General features: G+C 36.8%; 1 protein-coding gene and 1 long non-coding RNA gene across 25 annotated transcripts in view; one reads left to right on the forward strand and one right to left on the reverse strand.

Annotated features, from left to right (window-relative positions):
* Positions 1-15,168, reverse strand: part of LOC112428123 (uncharacterized) — a 44,606-nt gene extending 29,438 nt beyond the window's left edge. For 3 of the 7 annotated variants that reach the window (XR_011619679.1, XR_011619677.1, XR_011619678.1), the window contains exons 1-5: positions 14,948-15,048; positions 14,547-14,715; positions 8,851-8,910; positions 8,653-8,723; positions 5,509-5,560 (exon numbers count right to left, since the gene is read on the reverse strand). This is a non-coding gene — a long non-coding RNA (uncharacterized lncRNA). Of the gene's footprint in view, positions 1-4,507; positions 4,646-5,508; positions 5,561-8,652; positions 8,724-8,850; positions 8,911-14,546; positions 14,716-14,947 lie in introns of those variants that run through there. The other 4 variants (XR_011619676.1, XR_011619680.1, XR_011619675.1 and 1 more) reach the window with 4 other exon arrangements.
* LOC105490410 (ankyrin repeat domain 28) overlaps positions 1-18,582 on the forward strand; it is a 190,659-nt gene that overhangs the window by 88,067 nt on the left and 84,010 nt on the right. For 17 of the 18 annotated variants that reach the window (XR_011619668.1, XR_003020022.2, XM_011755990.3 and 14 more), the window contains one exon: positions 5,470-5,548. Coding sequence is in view for 13 of the 18 variants with exons in the window: in XM_011755990.3 (XP_011754292.1) it covers positions 5,470-5,548 (79 nt within the window). In the remaining 5 variants the exon portion in view is untranslated. Of the gene's footprint in view, positions 1-5,469; positions 5,549-15,031; positions 15,164-18,582 lie in introns of those variants that run through there. The other variant, XM_011755999.3, reaches the window with a different exon arrangement.

Raw genomic sequence — 18,582 nt, forward strand, 5'->3', positions numbered from 1 at the left:
AATAATTCAGGGTGCTTCTGAATACTTTTTTAACACTTATTTTGAAGAAATTATAGACACACCAGAAATTGCAGATGGTACAGCACAGCGCGATGTTTCCATCGTGAGATTCCTTCAGTGGTGATAACTTTTAGTGCATTGTCAAAACCAGGAAATTGATATTGGCACAATACAACTAACTAGACTACAGACCTTAATTTGATTTCAGCAGTTGTTGCAAGCACTCATTTGGGGGAGAGGGGTTGTGTGTGGTGTGTGGTAATTGTGGTGATGGCTTTGTGCATGAATCGGCATTTTGGCACGTGTAACCACTAGCACATTCAAGATACAGAACCATTCCGTCACCACAGAGAAATTCTCTCATGTTTCGACTACCTGTGTAGCACTTCAGTAATGCACTGTCTCAGCTCATGCCTATGAGCCAACCCCAGAGTAATTAACAATCATTGGTCTTATTTAGGCCAGAACTTTTAATGTATTTCACCTTCTGTCTCTCAAGATAATTGCTGTAAGAGCTAAAACTGTTTTTTGTTTTTATTTGGGGAGAGTAAGCAATCACTTTTTGTAGTCCTAATCATATGTATAAAATACCTTTCATAGCACTTATGTAAGAGCTGTAAGAAAAATGTATTTCCTTAAAGGTATATGATTGACAGTCCACTATAAGGACACAAGCACACGTATGTTTATTGTAGCACTATTCACAATAGCAAAGACTTGGAAACAATGACAGACTGGATAAAGAAAATGTGGCATGTATACACCATGGAATACTGTGCAGCCATAAAAAAGAATGAGTTCATGTCCTTTGCAGGGACATGGCTGAAGTTGGAAGCCATCATTCTCAGCAAACTAACACAGGAACAGAAAACTGAACACTGCATATTCTCACTCATAAGTGGGAGATGAACAATGAGAACACATGGACACCGGGAGGGGAACATCACACACCAGAGCCTGTCACAGGGTGGGGGAGCAAGGGAAGGGAGAGCTTTAGGACAAATACTTAATGCGTGCAGGGCTTAAAACCTAGATGATGGGTTGATAGGTGCAGCAAACCACCATGGCACATGTATACCTGTGTAACAAACCTGCACGTTCTGCACATGCATCCCAGAACTTAAAGTAAAACTTTAAAAAAGTATATAAAGTATATGATTGAATGAGTTCAAAAACTTCAGTCTGGTGTGTATTTAATAATTCTATTTGGGATTATTTTGGAATAATACATTGAGATGTAATGGCTTCTAAACTAAACTGACTTAAGAAAAAAAATTTTAATGAGCACCTAGTACTTACAGAATGCCTGGTTATGGGAAATTATTTTTAGAATTTTTATTACGATGCTTCTCAGTTGATTGAATAAGTTATTTTTAATTTTTTCTGTTTTGTTTTTCTTTGTAAAACATGTACCTGTAGAAGACTACAAATAATGAAAAATAACTCTCTTATACACTCAGACCCTAGTCAACAAACTTATTTCCCCAGGGGTAAGATTACTGTGTTCATTTTTTGAGTATTCTTCCAGAGATATTTCATACATATTCAAGCCTAAGTGTATGTAGAACCTTTTAACTACAGTGGTTCTGAACCTGCATTTTTCGTTTAATGCTGTGCTTTAGAGATTGTTCCATTGATAAGGAACACTGAGGTCTGCTTCTTATTTTACACTGGAAGCACAGTATTTCATTGTGTGGATGTACAACTAGAAGACCTCTCATCTGATATATGGTAGTTGGGAATTCTAAAATGTGATCTCTGAGCATTTCAGTGTGACTGTATTTCCAGCCTTTTTTTTTAAAGTTAAGCCAAGGCTTTTTCATTGGATGTGGAGTCCACTGACAGGTAGGTGTTCAGTGTTCTCTTCCTTGCTCAGACCATACTCAAGAGTGCATTATCTGTAACTTCCGTTTAGACTTTCTGTAGCTGATGTGAGAAATTAGACCCGTAAGAAATAAGCTTAGGGCAAAACCCCTGTTTTTACTGTTTACTGTTTGCCTTAGTGTTTCCAATTATCTCAGCCATACCCAATTCAATAGCACTTGCCTTTTTTCAGTAGTTTGCTTTTATTGATTCTTCAGTTGTGGTAACAAACACAGCTTACCCTTGATAAACATACCCCATCATGGGGGCAGAACTGTATGGGTTTGTTAGTGGTAAACTGCCAGTCAGAATATTTAATGTGCCATAGTCATCTATTAATTTTACTCAGGAAGCCAAGGATATTGGTTAATCATGTGAGTCAGTTAAATAAAGATTAAGAGTTTGTTTGTGTTTTATAATTTTAGGTAACCATTTAGCAGACATTTAAGTTGTTTCTAGCATTTTGCCTCCTATGGTGATTCAATAAATATACTTAATCATTTATCTGGACACATGTAGGCCTTTTAAAAAAAAAGTCTTAAAATGGAATTACTGTGTCTAAGGGGATCGTCACTTTTTAATTTTAATACATTTTGCTGAAAGAAATCTGAAATATTTTATTACCTAATTTTCAATGTTTAACTGTAGTAAAATATGATATATAAATTCTTTCTTTCAAAATTAGCCAGTTTTATTTCTCCCTTTTCTTCAAATTGATTTGCAGAGAGGAAAAACTGTGTTCATATGAATCATAAAACACATTAATGGGATTTGAGAGGCATTGAGTCATGGAATTCCAGACATCTCTCACACACGGATGACTCACTTTCTGTGTTGTTGTGCTATGTGTGTGGTGTATCTGGTGCAATAGATGTTTCTCAATTTCACTAAATCTGATCATATTTAAACACTCTAGGAAGATTGCTGTGTTAATGAGTAACATTGAAAAGCCTAGGCAAAGTGTCCTTTCTTTAAAAAATGACTAAATTAGGACTCATCTTTGCATGTATTCTGTTACTATAGTGGTTCTGCCTTAGCTCTTTCAACAATTGTTTGTTGAATAATTTCTGTGCAGAGCATTCTGTTTCCTGGGGTGGTATATATTGGAATAAAAAACAAGGTCTTGTGGTAATTGTGGTGAGAGAAAGAACTCTTAGCTTATTGAACAATTTAACATTGGCACTATATCAACCTCCCTTTGCTGGAACACCTGTTACAAGGACAAAAGCAATATTAAAATTATAAGAAGAAATGTTTAATGAGACCAGTGGTAATTATATGTTACACACATTCCCCCCCGCCCCCTACCAGAGAAGATCTTGCTCTATTGCCCAGGCTGGAGTGCAGTGGCATGGTCATAGCTCACAGCAGCCTCAAGCTCCTGGACTCAAGGCATCCTCCTACCTCAGCCTGCTGAGTAGCTAGGACTACAGGTGCATGCCACCAACCCAGCTAATTTATTTACTTATTTATTTTTTATAGATATGAGGTCTCACTGTGTTGCCTAGGCTGGTGTAGAACTCCTGGCCTCGAGTGATCCTCCCACCACAGCCTCCCAAATGTTAAGATACCTCTTTATAATAATGTCATATACTACAGCTAAGCCTTTTTTGGATTGCCTGTAGATATTTAATCCCTCTTTTGCCTAGCAAGCAGGTTTTTACTTTAATTCTCAATGGCCCGACTATTTTTTCTTAAAGTAATTAAGGGATTCCTAAACAAGAAAGTTATTACAAAGTGAAGTATAATTTTTCATTTGTTTAAATCTTGAAAACTGTAGTAGTATTCTAATATGGTAAGAGGCCCCTCAAATACAGTACCTACTTTAAATAAGTTTATTTCTCTTAATAGTCTGAAAGTCAGTCGTCCAAGCTGGTAAGGCAACTCTTTTCTGTAGGATTATTTATTCCAGATCTTGTTGCTTGACAGAATGCTAGTATATTGGCCTACATTTGCATGGTCAAAAGGGCTCAGTTTCACATGTGCCTTCTAGCCTGTGGGAAGCAGGAAGCAAGTAGCCCTGTTCTAGAGTAGTTGTCCTTTTTTATCTCTTGAGACAGAGTCTCGCTCCGTCGCCCAGGCTGGAGTGCAGTGGCGCGATCTCAGCTCACTGCAAGCTCCGCCTTCCAGGTTCACGCCATTCTCCTGCCTCAGCCTCCTGAGAAGTTGGGACTACAGGCGCCCGCCACCACGCCAGGCTAATTTTTTTTTTTTTTTTTTTTTTTGTAGTAGAGACGGGGTTTCACCATGTTAGCCAGGATGGTCTCGATCTCCTGACCTCATGATCCACCCGCCTTGGCCTCCCAAAGTGCTGGGACTACAGGCGTGAGCCACCACGCCCGGCCTAGAGTAGTTGTCTTTTAAGTTGAAGATGACCTGGAAGTTGTGCCTGTTATTAATTTCCACTCACATACCATTGGTCCACACTAAGCAACAACTTCAAGGGAGGCTCGGAATGTATTCTCTCACTGGGTGGCTAAGTGACCAGCTAAAATTTTATTCCTGTGGACAAAAGGAAGAACGTAGTAGAAAACAACTAACAATCTGTCACAAAAGCCTTTATCAAAAATTAAGGATGTAAGTTTCAATATAAGTATTTCTGAATAGTTTTTTAAAGATGCAGCCAAGTCAGTAATACTCCGTTGTAACTTTAGATAGGGTATCTATGAATTAAAAATCCCTGAATGTGACATTACTCTAAAGCCTTGTATCCTGAACTGGAGAGCACTGTTGTTTTCTGGTAGGAGGTCCATGAAACATGCATTAGAGGTAGCTTCTTTTCCTAGAGGAAGATTTGGATGAGTATGTATTTTTTATATTGAAACAGACATGAATATATTTTGGAAATGAAAGTAAAACTGGCAGGAATGTTAAGAAAAAACTTAAAATTGCTTTAAAGTATAATGTCAAATCCCCAGAAATATTTTCTCTTTTTGCCCCTGAGCGTACTCTTGTGGAAACATTTTGATAAGCAAATCTTTTAGTTTGTTAAGGTTTATTTTATTCAATTAGTTTAACAGTTCTAAACTGTAAAACTGCGGAAATACACTGATGAAAAGATTAGTATGAAGTAAAATTTTCCTATATATATCAGCAGCACAAGCATCTTTATTCAAAGAAAATCTAAGAAGCTATTTCATTGTCATTTTAGGTTTTTATTTTTATTCTTTGCTGCACTTTATACCACTATTTTAAGGTCAAAAATTTTTTTTTTCAGGCTTTTGCCTTAGCAAGGAAATTCCCTGTGTTTTTTTTTTTTTTTTTTTTTTTTTTTATTTTTATTTTTAGTAGAGACAAGGTCCTGCTCTGTTACCCAGGCTGGAGTGCAGTGGTGCGGTCATGGCTCACTGCAGCCTCATTCACTTGCATGCCTGGCTAATTGTTAAAAAAATTTTGTAGAGACAAGGTCTTGCTGTGTTGCCCAGGCTGGTCACATCCTTTTTTTTTTTTTTTTTAAATTGGGACTTGCAGACTAGGCTAGAGTTATAAAAGTAATAAGCTGATAGTTAATAATGGCTTGGGGAGGGGATTGCTGTGGTTATTTAAACTATTATTAAAATTAACCTTATTTTAAAACGTATTTCCTACCTTTCCTTATTATCACAGGACAATGAAAAGCGAACCCCATTGCACGCTGCAGCTTACCTTGGAGATGCAGAAATCATTGAACTTCTTATTTTATCTGGTATGGTAACCTCTGAGTAATAAGAACACATTATGTATATTTTTGTTATTCTTAATGTTTCTCAGTCATAATTGACTATTTACTGCATGACCTGGTTGTTCATATTTGTTTTATCAGCTGAAACTTATTTTTGTATTCATTCTATAAATACTGATCACATATCTTCTTCTGGGTGCTTAGAGTACATTAAAGAACAAAACAAAGATTGCTGCCCTCTTGTAGCTTATACTCTGATAAGGAAAACAAGCAATAAATACAAGTGAATTTTATAGTATATTAAATGATAAGTGCTTTGAAAAAATGAAAAAGTAGATCAGGATAATCAAGGTGGGATAAGCATTGTATGTAAGGGTTTTTTTGGTTGTTTTTGTTTGTTTGTCTATTTTTGTTTTTTGAGATGGAGTCTCGCTCTGTTGCCAGGCTGGAGTGTAGTGGCATGATCTCAGCTCACTGCAACCTCCAACTCCCTGGTTCAAGTGATTATCCTGCCTCAGCCTCCCAAGTAGCTGGGATTACAGGCAAGTGCCTCCATACCCAGCTAATTTTTGTTTTTTTAGTAGAGACGGGGTTTCACCTTGTTGGCTAGGATGGTCTCTATCTCCTGACCTCATGATCTGCCCGCCTCGGCCTCCCAAAGTGCTGGGATTACAGGAGTGAGCCACCATGCCCGGCCTATATAGGGTATTATATGGAGCAGTTATAGTAGGCCTCATTGAGCACAGAATTATAGGAGATGGTTGCAGTTCTCCTAGGTGGAGGTAATGGTGGTTTATACCAAATACAACGGTGGAGACAGTAAGAAATAGTCTGATAGGAGGTATATTTTGAAGGCAATGCCAGCAAGATTTCTGTGTTTAAATAGCTTTTATCTAACCCTACTTGAGGGCCTGTAAAATACTTTTAGTCAATTACACTCCTTTATTATTTTTTCTAAACCATTTAAGTCTTTACAATATGAAGTAATACTAGAACTGTCTATGATAGAATAGCTCCTATTGTGGTCAGACTACCTACAGTTCCAAAAAAGGCAAGCAGACAGAGTTTAGAAATACTCTTGTTATAGCCAGATGATTGTAATGATATTTATTGGCAAAGGATATGTGTCATTAATTTGAGCTTGTGTTGCCAAATTACGTACATACATGCATAATGAAATTGGATAAGTAGTAGTATTCCTTTGATAGTTTGTGGAAAGGAGGGCTCAGAGGGTGAAATTTTGTGTGAAGATTTCATTAAATAATAACCCAGAGTTTTGCCATTACAAATTCATAAAAATTTAAGAATCCATCTGATTTTTTAAAAATACCTTATTTCTATAACAGATTTCATGATCATATAAAATTAAATATGGTTAAATGTGGACCTGGCTAATATTTTGTTAGTTTATGAATAATTTCACTGCTGACGTACTTCCCTGAAGATGCCTGTTCCTTATTAATTTTCAGCTAAAATTTACTCAAGGAAAGAACTGAGGAGGTTGAAAAAAATTACTTCTTTTAATAATATAAATTAATGGAACACAAGTTTATGGAATTTTCTACACAAATATCATCTAAGAAACAGTTTAGGACTTTGCATAAGAAGTCTACTGCTGCATTTTTTATTTTAACACAGAATTCTGATAATTTTTGTTTTGTCATAAAGATTATATGATTCCACATGAAGGGTTTGGTTTTTTTTTTTTTTTTTTTTTTTTTTTCATTTTTTATTTTTACACCTAGGAGAAACTTTTCAAATGCTCAAAGTTGACTTAATCCCTTCCTTTTAAAAGTAAATGTTTGCAAAAAGTATTTTTAGTTACTTGTAGAAGGTTGACTTCCTGGTTTCTGTAAGTATAATAGTCAAATGAGTCTTATCATGAGCATGACAGTATATAGATGTCAGCTTTGAAATAAGCATTTGAAAGAATGCTTAGTTTCTTCTGAATAATCCAAGTACAAATCATGTGTAAAATTAACCATGGTACTTGTATAAAAAGCTATTTGAACTTACCTTTGAAAGAATACTTTTTAAATTTTTCTTTGAGACAGAGTCTTGCTGAGTCGCCCAGGCTGGAGTGCAGTGGCATGATCTCAGCTCACTACAACCTCCCAGGTTCAAGGGATTCTCCTGCCTCAGCCTCCTGAGTAGCTGGGACTACAGGTGTGCGCCACCAGGCCCGGCTAATTTTTGTATTTTTAGTAGAGATGGGGTTTCACCATGTTGGCTAGGCTGGTCTTGAACTCTTGGTCTCAGGTGATTTGCCTGCCTCAGCCTCCCAAAGTGCTGAGATTATAAGTGTGAGGCACTCTTCACATAAAAAGTGAAAATACTTTAAATGTTTTATCAGTTTAAAGAGGTAATATAGCTCATGTAGCTATTTTTCAAAGGAAAAATACAATTTTAGATGAATTTAATTGTTCTCAGTTCTCAATAAAAAAGTTAAGTTTTTACATTGGCCTTAGAGCTGTACATTATCTCCCCACCTCAGATTTCTTCTGACTTGAATTTCTACTACTCTCTTTTTATTTGCTCTGCTCTAACCCCACTGGCCGCCTTCTACCTCTGGTTCTTTGTGCTGCTGTTTCCTTAGCCTTAAACCTTCCTCAGCCACTTAACACCCTGAACCTTTTCATGTCCTTGCTCAGATTATCACCTCATCAACAAGATTTTCCTTGGTCACTGCCACTACCACCTAATCCCCCTCTCCTGTTATCTTTTTTCCTTGTGCTTATTGTTATCTGACATCCTTTTTAAATTACTTGTTTACTGTCATTTTATCTCCTCCAGAATGTAAACTCCAAGAAGGCAGGCAGTTAGTCTACTTTGCTTTCCTGGCATATTTATTTAAAGTGCCTGGGATGGTGATTATAGCAATATAAGTTTAGACTGTGTCTCTTTTTCAGAAATTTGTTTACATTTTGCCCTGTTTCTCAAGTCTTTAATGGAAATGAGAATGGGAGAGATAGGGATGGGTACAAGTTAAGGGTTGAAGGGTGTCAGGTAAGTGGAAAGGGAAAGAAGGCGAATGATTTGTCTATGAATGCAACTCAAGATCTTAGACTTTTTTCTGTTTAGACTTATCAGTTAGGCTCTAATTTAGGAAAACTAAAACTAAAACTTACTTGGGTTTGGAGTAAAATTATCTGGAGTAAAATCCAAGGCTAGATTTCCATTGAACTAGAACGTCAGCTTTCTACTTATAAACAAAAAAAAGAATAAAGAAATAAATCAGGCTTTGTGTTGCCATGAGAGACACTACAGGTAGTGTGAATGGTACAAGCTCTTTTGCCAGACAGATTTGGATGCAGTCCTGGCCTTACCTCTTACCACCTCCATGATCTTTTGAAGTTTATTTGCTCTCTGAGCCTCAACTTCCTCATCTAAAAAAAATGGGAATACTATAAATTTTATAGGTTTGAAGAAGCAAATGAAATTATGTCATTAAGATACCTAGGAAGTCCCTGGCATATAGTATTCAAAATTATGGCTGTTACTTTTTTAAGCAGCATTTCTATTTTTTCCTTCATTTTTTTGGTTCTGCCAAGTAAATAAATTCGTTGGTATCAGGAATTATCTTCTCTGTGACTTTTAGATATGATTTCTTAAAAATTCTCCCCTATCAGTTTTGAAGTCCATTATTACATTCTGAAATGATAAAGAATTTATTTCCACAATCTAGAAAGACAAAGGTTGAAAAAAAAATAGACTCTATGTACTCTGGAGCAGTGTATTTATATGTTTTAAATTCTACAATCAAGAAACAGCTATTAAAGCTTTATATGATGTAAGTACCTTCCTGAACAGGGTAGGTATTTGCTCCCCTGAGCAAATAGTAAGGGCTCCTGTAATTTATGGATAACAGAGCTCTAACAAGAAGATAAGTATTAATCAGGATGTGTATTTAACTTATAAAAGTTGACACTATAGAGGATAACTGCCATAGCCTTTTATAAAAAATATCCTTTTACATAAATGAGGAAGGAACCAGGAGAGATTCTCTTTTTTTTTTGAGACGGAGTCTTGCTCTGTTGCCCAGGCTGGAGGGCAGTGGCGCCATCTGGGCTCACTGCAACCTCCACCTACCAGGTTCAAATGATTTTCCTGCCTCAGCCTCCCAAGTAGCTGGGATTACAGACATTCACCCCCAGGCCCAACTAATTTTTGTATTTTTAGTAGAGATGGGATTTCACCATGTTGGCCAGACTGGTGTCAAACTCATGACCTCAGGTGATCCACCCACCTCGGCCTCCCAAAGTGCTGGGATTACAGGCATGAGCCACTGCACCCAGCCCAGGAGAGATTTTGAAATCTGAACCAGAAACCTGATCAGGAAGAAATTTTGGTTGGTGGATATTTCTTCAGTTCGTTCATGTTATATCCATTTTAAATTTCTATTAACTCTTTAAATTAAAAGTTGATTAGGACAGTTTTATAGAAGATATACTACACATTTTAGAAGTCAAGTATAAGCTAACCAATGAATTCTTAGTTTTATATTGGAAATAGATTTCCAGAATAGCAGGGTAGTAAAAGACTAATTGTATCCAAATTTTAGTTCAGAATAAGTATCAGAAGAATAGTCTTCAGACAATGTATAGTTTATAGACTTAAAAGGTTCTGTATAGATGCTCCAGGAGTTCTGGGTAAATTTGGTTTGAATGCCATGGTTGCTGAGGCGCAAGTTAAACTGACTGATATCCATAACCCTAATTTTAAATTCTGGATTCATCAAACAGCCTTTTAATGAATTATGATACGTTGAGTTATAAATTAGAATTGAAATAGATATTTGATCTGATCAATTCTTTAGGTAAAGATGAGAAAAAAATACATGAAGAGAAATATAGGCTAATTTGTTCATAGTAATGAAAATTTAGTGTAGGTGTTTACACTTTGTGTTAATTACCAACACCACATTGTAATAGCAGGTAGGTATAATCTTAAAGAAGTAAATTAAGCAATATGAAATAATGCTTCTTTGTATAAAATTCATGTAAGATTGCCTTATATAAAAGTCATATGCTTTCATAAGAACATACAATAGAGTCAGTTACTGTAATTTTGTATTTTAAAAACTACTTTGTTATCCATAACAAGAGTTCCATATTCTCTAAATATATTTCTCTAACGTTAAAAAAAAAATACAAAGATTGAGATTATTTTACAGAGTCATTTCCTTCTGTGTTCATATTTCAGGTTTTTATTATGTCTGACTTGTGATAAAAAATTAGAAAATAAGGACATTTATATTTTCTCCAGTTTGTTTCACTCTTTTGTGTTGCCTTGGCCCTCTAAGTGATGTGGAAAACCAATGAAGAGTTCTGTTTGGAGTAGAATAACATGCTCTGACTTCTGTTTTTAAAGATTCATTCTCTGGCTTTGGCTTCAAAGTCTTGACCATTTTAAGTCATGTTTATCCTACTTTTTGTTATTTCTAGGTTTTTGTTTTTAATAGTTCTCCTTTTTTCCCCCCAAACTCAGCTAGCTCTCATCTCTTTACATTGTCTTATCTCTTCTTTCTTGTAACTTTTCTTTGAGGTGTCCTCTTCAGAACTTAAATTCAGTGAAGTTGAGTATATAGAGTAGCTCATGAATTCATCCTCTTATTTTCTGGGATGGTTTTTTCCAACTGTATTTCTCCTAGTTTACTCTACTCTATATATTTTTGTACTAGTCCTGTGCTGGATACTTTCAGATTCTTACATATCTTCGAGGAATATGCCTCTTTGCAGAACAGAAAGGAAGGGGCAAAAAGTGAGCATCTGTTAGGTTTGTTTCTTCAAATAACTCTCAAACCAAATTTTAAGTTCAGGAGTACATGCGCAGGTGTGTTATATAGGTAAACTTATGTGGGTTTGTTGTACAGATGATTTCTTCATCCATATATTAAGCCTAGTTCCCGTCAGTGATTTTTTTCCTGAACCCTCTTTCCTCTCATCGTCCACCCTCTGATAGGCCCCGGTGTGTGTTGTGTTCCTCTGTGTGTCCGTATGTTCTCATCATTTAGTTTCCTTTTTTTGTTGATGTACCACAGGTAGTTGGGCTGGCTCAGCAGCTTCTTAGATCAGTGATTTCTTAGGTAGTAATCTGCTGGTGATTGGCTGTTACTCTCCCTCATCTCCAGCTGGGTGAAAAATTATTAAAGATGCCTTCTTGGTCTCTTGTTTAGCACTGCCCCACTTTGTTCTTATGCAGCGTGAGGTTAAGAGTTCTATAGGGGATTTTCCTGTGAATTACCCAGACAGCTCTAGATCGTCTGAAAGATTTTTAGGGATTTTAGGACACAGCAGAGAGAAAGGAACAAATGAGACACACATGCAAACATGACTTTTTAGAGGACTTGGTAACCCTCCCAAGATCTGAAGAAGCTTCACTTAACTCAGTGTCCTACCGTTTGATACATATTTCACTGTTATTGATAGAAATAATTCATAGTTTGATTTGTGGTTGTAACTGTTTCCTTACTGTATTGAACATGATATCTCTTCCCCTTCTCTTTTATATTTTGGTGACTTGCTTTAGAGTAAAACTACTCACTCTCTTTAACTTGCAGTCCAGAATTAAATTCTTTGGAAACCAAATATTTGTGCGTGATACAACTCTTAAGATTTGTGAATGAGGTATAATTTTTGGCATGGTACCTGTAATCAAGCAAGTGAATACATCCATAGAATCTATGGTAATACTAGAGTCCACTGGAATTAATGTTATAGTTATTATGGAATAGGGTGAAGTAATAGCAAACAGTGAGTGCTTATTATGTTTTAAATACTGTTAACTTTAGCCATTTCATTAATCTCATTTTATCCTAAATTTGTGAAGGTATTATTATAAGGAAACTAAGGCAATTTAGCTTTTAAACTTTCAAAGTTTTGTGCTAGTAAAAGCTAGAGCCAGAATTCAGATCCAGGCAATTTGACTACAGAATCCGTGTTCTTAATCCTGCCATAATCAGAATCTTCCTCTTTTCCTCCCACCATAATGCCCACCCTCCTCCCCCGACCACCTATTTAGCTTTTAGTAAATTTGCATGTGAAGTCACTTTTATTGAAGAACTTTTAAAGACTGTTTTCTGGCCACTGAGGTATAGATATTTTGTTTGGGAGCTTATTCACTTAATGCTTGCATTCAACACTATATGGTTAGCAGTACCTCAGACCTCAGACTGCCTGCAGTACGTGTTAAGTCCTTAAATGACTGCATTGTGGAAGGCATTTGTCAAAAATTCATTCGATTGGCCTTTTATAAAAAATACTCTCCTTAATGGAAAACACCATTCTGATGTTTCTGGCATTAAGAATGAAACCTGAAGTATGTGTTTCTTCTTTTTACTTCAGTGCTGGTGCATTAGTTTGCTGAGGCTGCTGTAATAAAGTACTCCAAACTGGGTGGCTTAAACAGCAGAAATTTATTCACTCAAAGTTCTGGAGGCTACAAGTCTGAGATCAAGGTGCTGTCAGGATTGGTTCCTTTGGAAGGCTATGAGGGAAGGATCTCTTCAGGGTATCTCTCTCTGGCTTGTAAAATGGCTGTTTTCTCCCTTTATTTTCCCTCTGTCCATGTCTGTTTCCAGATTTCTTCTTGTAAGGACTCCAGTCATACTGTATTAGGGCCCACCCTAATGATCTCATTTTAATTACCTCTGTAAAGATTCTGTCTCCAATTAAAGTCATATTCTGAGTTGCCAGGGGTTAGGAGTTGAACAAACCCACAATAGCTGGTATCCACAACACTCTTAAAAAATACAATGCAGCAGCTATCTTTTTCAGCATTATAGTCGGAAAAGTGGAAATGTCATTGGTTTTTGCTCATTCTACTCTGAGCCTGAAAACAGAATCTGAACCTTTTGCCACTGCACTGTTAGGCAGCCAAAGAAAAGCATTATTTCCACTTTGGGAAGAGGAGGGATAAAAGTACTTGGCTTCTGGCCCAGCTCACTGGTTATGGACTATCTCCTCTGTGGTTTAGGAGCAGAGAAGAAAACAATTCTTTGCAAATAGAAGTTTTGGAAAATGATTTGTGAGACTATTTATAATTATTACAAACATGTATGAAGTTAGCAGTAACTTTAATAGTACCTACTATCAAGTTCTTAGCCTGGATCAGAGGTTGGCTAACGTTTTCTGTAAAGGGCGAGATACTATTTACAGGCCATACAGACTCTCGCAACTATTCAACTGTGAATTGAACAGATGTGGCTCTGTTCCAGTAAAACTTTACAAATTAGGTGGCTTGCAGCCTGTGGGTGGTAGTTTGAAGACCTCTAACATAGATTATAAAGATACTACCTCATCTAGTTAATGTTAAAGTAGAGTGAGGTGTCTTAGTCCTTTCGGGCTACCATAACAGAATATCACAGACTGAGTGACTTACAAATTTTTCTCCGTTCTGAGGCCGGGGAAGATTGTGATGGCAGAAGATTTGGTATCTGGTGAGGACCCACTTCTTATTCATAGCCAGCAGTCTTTTTAGTATAACCTCATATGGCGGAAAGGGTGAGGGAGCGCTCTTGGGCCGCTTTTATAAGAGCATTAATCCCATCCACTGCCCTCATGACTTAATTACCTCACAAAGGACCTCGCCTCCTAATGCCATGACATTGGGGTTGGGATTTTAACATAAATTTGAGGGGAATGCAAACATTCAGACCATTTGACAAGGTTTAATAAGTAAGAAATAATTTATTCTGAATATTCCAAAATAGGATAGAATGTTATAACTGGAAATGGATCATAAGGATGATTTAGCACAATTCTTTATTTTACAGGTACAGTTGACCCTTGAACAATGTGGAAGTTAGGGGCACTAATTCCCCCAACCCCAACACAATAGGAACTTTGAATATAACCTTTGGCTCCCTAAAAACTACTAATAGCCTAATGTTGACCAAAAGCCTTACTAATAACATAAACAGTTAACACGTATTTTATATGTTATATGTATTATATACTGTATTCTTACAATAAAATAAGCAATAAAATGAAAATACTAAGGAAATCATAAAGAGAATACATACTATGTATTGAATGGAAGCAGATCATCATAAACATCTTCATCCTGGTCATCTTCACATTGAATAAGGTGAGGAGGAAGTGGAGGGTTTGCTGTCTTGGGTTGCAGAGATTGAAGAAAATCTACATATAAGTGGACTTATGCAGTTCGAACCAGTGTTGTTTAAGGGTCAGCTGTAATTGAGGTTCAAAAATCAAAGAATTGGAAGAACTTAGTGACCAGTTAGATTAGGAGAAAATAAGTCAATCAGTTATCTTGCAGGATGAAATTTAGAGTCAAATGGGATACTCCTAATGGAGTTGCTGACTGTAGAACTCTGCAGAAAGAGTGCCCTTTGTTGTTTAAATCTGGGACCCATCCTCACCCGCTCCCATCCATACATATTCATATCCACCTTCCCCTCACCTCACCAGACACACAGCGTAGGAGGCAGGGATTATGATTTGCAAAATGAAGACCCAGGCCCCAAGAAATAGTTCCAGGTCACATAGCCAACTTACACAGCCATTATGAGATCACATCTCTCTCCGGCTCCAGTGTTCCTTCCACTAACCCTTGACTGTGTCTTCACAAGGTCAGACCTCTCTTCAACTGCATTGCTGTCTAGAGCCCTAGACTAATGTAAGTAAGTAAATCAGGTTTTTGTTTTTGAATTTGTTTTATCTTAGGTAACCTTTTCTTTTACAAAACTATTGTTTCAGAGTGCACTTTTATATGGGCGAAATATTACGTGAAAAGATTGGGTGAAAGGAAACTGATTAGCTGGGTTTTTCCATATAATGTAACTGGTATGATCCTGCAGTTGATTTTTAGTTGTTTGTGTTATTTATTGCATATATAATATCAGAAACTCAATCACATCTCTACTCTAGAAAGGTGAATCTAAATTCAGATATACGTGTGAGTAGAGGCTCTGGCTGCTTATTTATCTTAAGGGAAAGTTCAGTTGGTATACGTGGATTTGTGGGGGGCAAGGAAAGACTTGTAAAGAAAATATTGATTATACAGTTGGACATAACCATTTTGAATTCAATGAGATGTGTTTCTGGCACGCAGGTTTTCTCTAAATACTGGTTTATAGTACTCACTGATGATATCTTTCTTAAATTGCTATGTGTATTGTCTTTTGTTTCTTAGCAGTGCTTTTTCGCACCACAGGCTCTGCCAGTAACCTAACCTCAACAAATGACATGGGACTGCTATTTTATATTCTTTTTTGTCTTAATGAGTAGGAAATAAGAAATTAATCTTCTCTTGGTTACCTAAGGTCATCCTTATAAACCACAAATACTATCTTCTGCCATGTAGAGGGCATGTGATTATGCCACCAGAGGCTGTTAACAACATTTGGTTTTATTTCTCTCTACAAAGACTGTTTTTTGTTTTAAGTGGGTGTGATTTCTCCCTACTTCCCCTGCCTCTCCATCCTCATCATTAGCTGTTGTGGCTGGTGTTTAATACTCCAACTAGCTATTGAACTAGTTAACTATATTCTGAAAACATCTTTTCCGTTTCTAGAATGAATTTGTCGTTTAATGTATATATGAATATATAGATAACTTTGGAGTGTTCTGTGTGGAACAGAACTGTTTACCTTTATACAGCCCACTGACATGAGCTCTGGGAATCTGAATTATCTGAAGTGTGCTGCTATGTTTGTTGCTTTTATACTATTTTTCATTTTACAGGAACACAGCCAACTGCTGCTCTTGTAGTGTGCATTACTGTGTCATATTTATCTGTTTATATTATAAACCACATATTAGTTAACTAATGTGGCTGGGGAAATATTGTTTCATTGGTGCCCTCAGATATGGCCCTGATTTCTCATAGTTGACCTTTATTTTCCAAGGAATTAAAAACATTTGATTAGGCTCTTAGAAGAAATGCATGATTTTTTTTTTGTTTTTTTCTTTTTGAGACGGAGTTTTGCTCTTGTTGCCCAGGCTGGAGTGCAATGGCACGATCTTGGCTCACTGCAGTCTCTGCCTCCTGGGTTCAAGCAATTCTCGTCTCAGCCTCCCGAGTAGTTGGGATTACAGATGTGCATCACCACACCCGGCTAATTTTGTATTTTTAGTAGAGACGGGGTTTCTCCATGTTGGTTAGGCTGGTCTGGAACTCCCAACCTCAGGTGATCCTCCCGTCTTGGCCTCCCAGAGTGCTGGGATTACAGGCATGAGCCACTGCGCCCGGCCGCATGATTTAATAAACGATTAGATAACTGTCTTCTGAGAAAAAGTATGATCCCATTGTGCTGGTATTTCTGAAGATAAACATATCTTTGGAATCAAAAGAAGCCACATTTTTAATCAGTAACAGGTAGCAGTATGATAAATCCTCAGTTAGCCATTGGAGATTCTTTTTTGTAATTATGTGTTTTGATAAATGAATTTTATTACAAATAAAGAGAAAGACTAATTATTGTAACTTAAAATGACACAATAAGACCAGCAGCATTTTTTACTTTAGTCTCCCAAATACACCATTAAATCTTCATGCAGTTGTATATTTAATAACCCATATCCAAAAGAGAGAAAAATCTATCTTCACCCTATTCCTAATTACTTTTCTATTTTTTTTCTTTGCACCTGAAACCAACCAAATTCTTGGAATGTTTTCTGTGATTATTCCTTTTCTTCTCTCTTAAATATATCTAATTTTTTGAATAGGTAATATTCAGTTTTGCTTAAAAATTAGTAAATATATGCTTTTTTTTTTTTTCTTTTTTTTTTCTTTTTTTTTTTTTTTGGAGACATAGTTTCCCTCTTTTTGACCAAGCTGGAGTGCAATGGCACGGTCTAGGCTCACTGCAACCTCCACCTCCTGGGTTCAAACGATTCTCCTGCCTCACCCTCCCAAGTAGCTTGGATTACAGTTGCCCGCCACCATGCCGAGCTAATTTTTTTTTTGTAATTTTAGTAGAGACAGGGTTTTACCATGTTGGCCAGACTGGTCTTGAACTCCTGACCTCAGGTCAGAGATTCACCCACCTCGACCTCCCAAAGTACTGGGATTAGAGGCGTGAGCCACTGTACCCGGCCAATATATACATATTTAAAGATACAATATAGAGTAAAGTTGCATTACTACCCTAGTACCTGCCATATGCCCAGTTTTCAATGTGCCCCCCATCACCAACACAAACATATAAGCACCCCCTCTTATTAATATCTTAGCATTCCTGTACGGTTTCTTTGTGCATATTAAGTAAATGCAGTAATTCCCCCTTTTGAAGAGGTATGTTCCAAGACCCCCAAGTAGATGCCTGAAACCTCAGATAGTACTGAACCCTATATACTATGCACAGGTTTCTTTTTCCCTCTTAAGAATTTCAGGTAGAAGATTTGTTCTTACTGTAGATCTTAGCAGCCTCAGCATGATTTGTTTTTTATTGAGAACTTAACACCTTTTCATTAAAAGGAAGTATTTTACTGTTTCTTTTGGCATACTCAAATTTCCAGCATCACTACTCTTGCACCTTGGGGCCATTATTAAGTAATGTAAGTGTTACTTGAACCCAAGCATTGTGATACCATGATAGTCAATCTGATAATCGAGAGGGTCCCTTAAGGAATGGGTGGATAGCATATGCAAGATACGATGGACAAAGGGATGATTCATATCTTGGGTGGATGGAGCAGGATGGTGCCATATTTCATCATGTTACTCGGAACAGTGAGAAATTTAAAATTTATGAATTATTTATTTCTGGAATTTTCCATTTAATATTTTCAGGCCATGGTTGATTGGGTAACAAGCTGTGAAAAGTGAAACAAGGGGGGGGCCATTGTGTGATAAGATAAAAATAATTATCTCTTCCTTTTTCTACATAAAAGTAAAGCGTATTAGTCATACAATTACTGCTTTTTTACTTTTTGTTTTCAGATCTTTGTTAGCAAATAGAGTCTCCTCAGTTTTTTGTGCCAGCCACCTTCCGTTTTTTGAGACGGTGTCTCACTGTCTTGCCCGCTAGAGTACGTGGCTCATTCTCAGCTCACTGCAACCTCTTCCTCCCAGGTTCAAGTGATTCCTACCTC

This window comes from Macaca nemestrina, chromosome 2 (genome assembly GCF_043159975.1).
Source record: "Macaca nemestrina isolate mMacNem1 chromosome 2, mMacNem.hap1, whole genome shotgun sequence".
NCBI classification, from domain to species: Eukaryota; Metazoa; Chordata; class Mammalia; order Primates; family Cercopithecidae; genus Macaca; species Macaca nemestrina.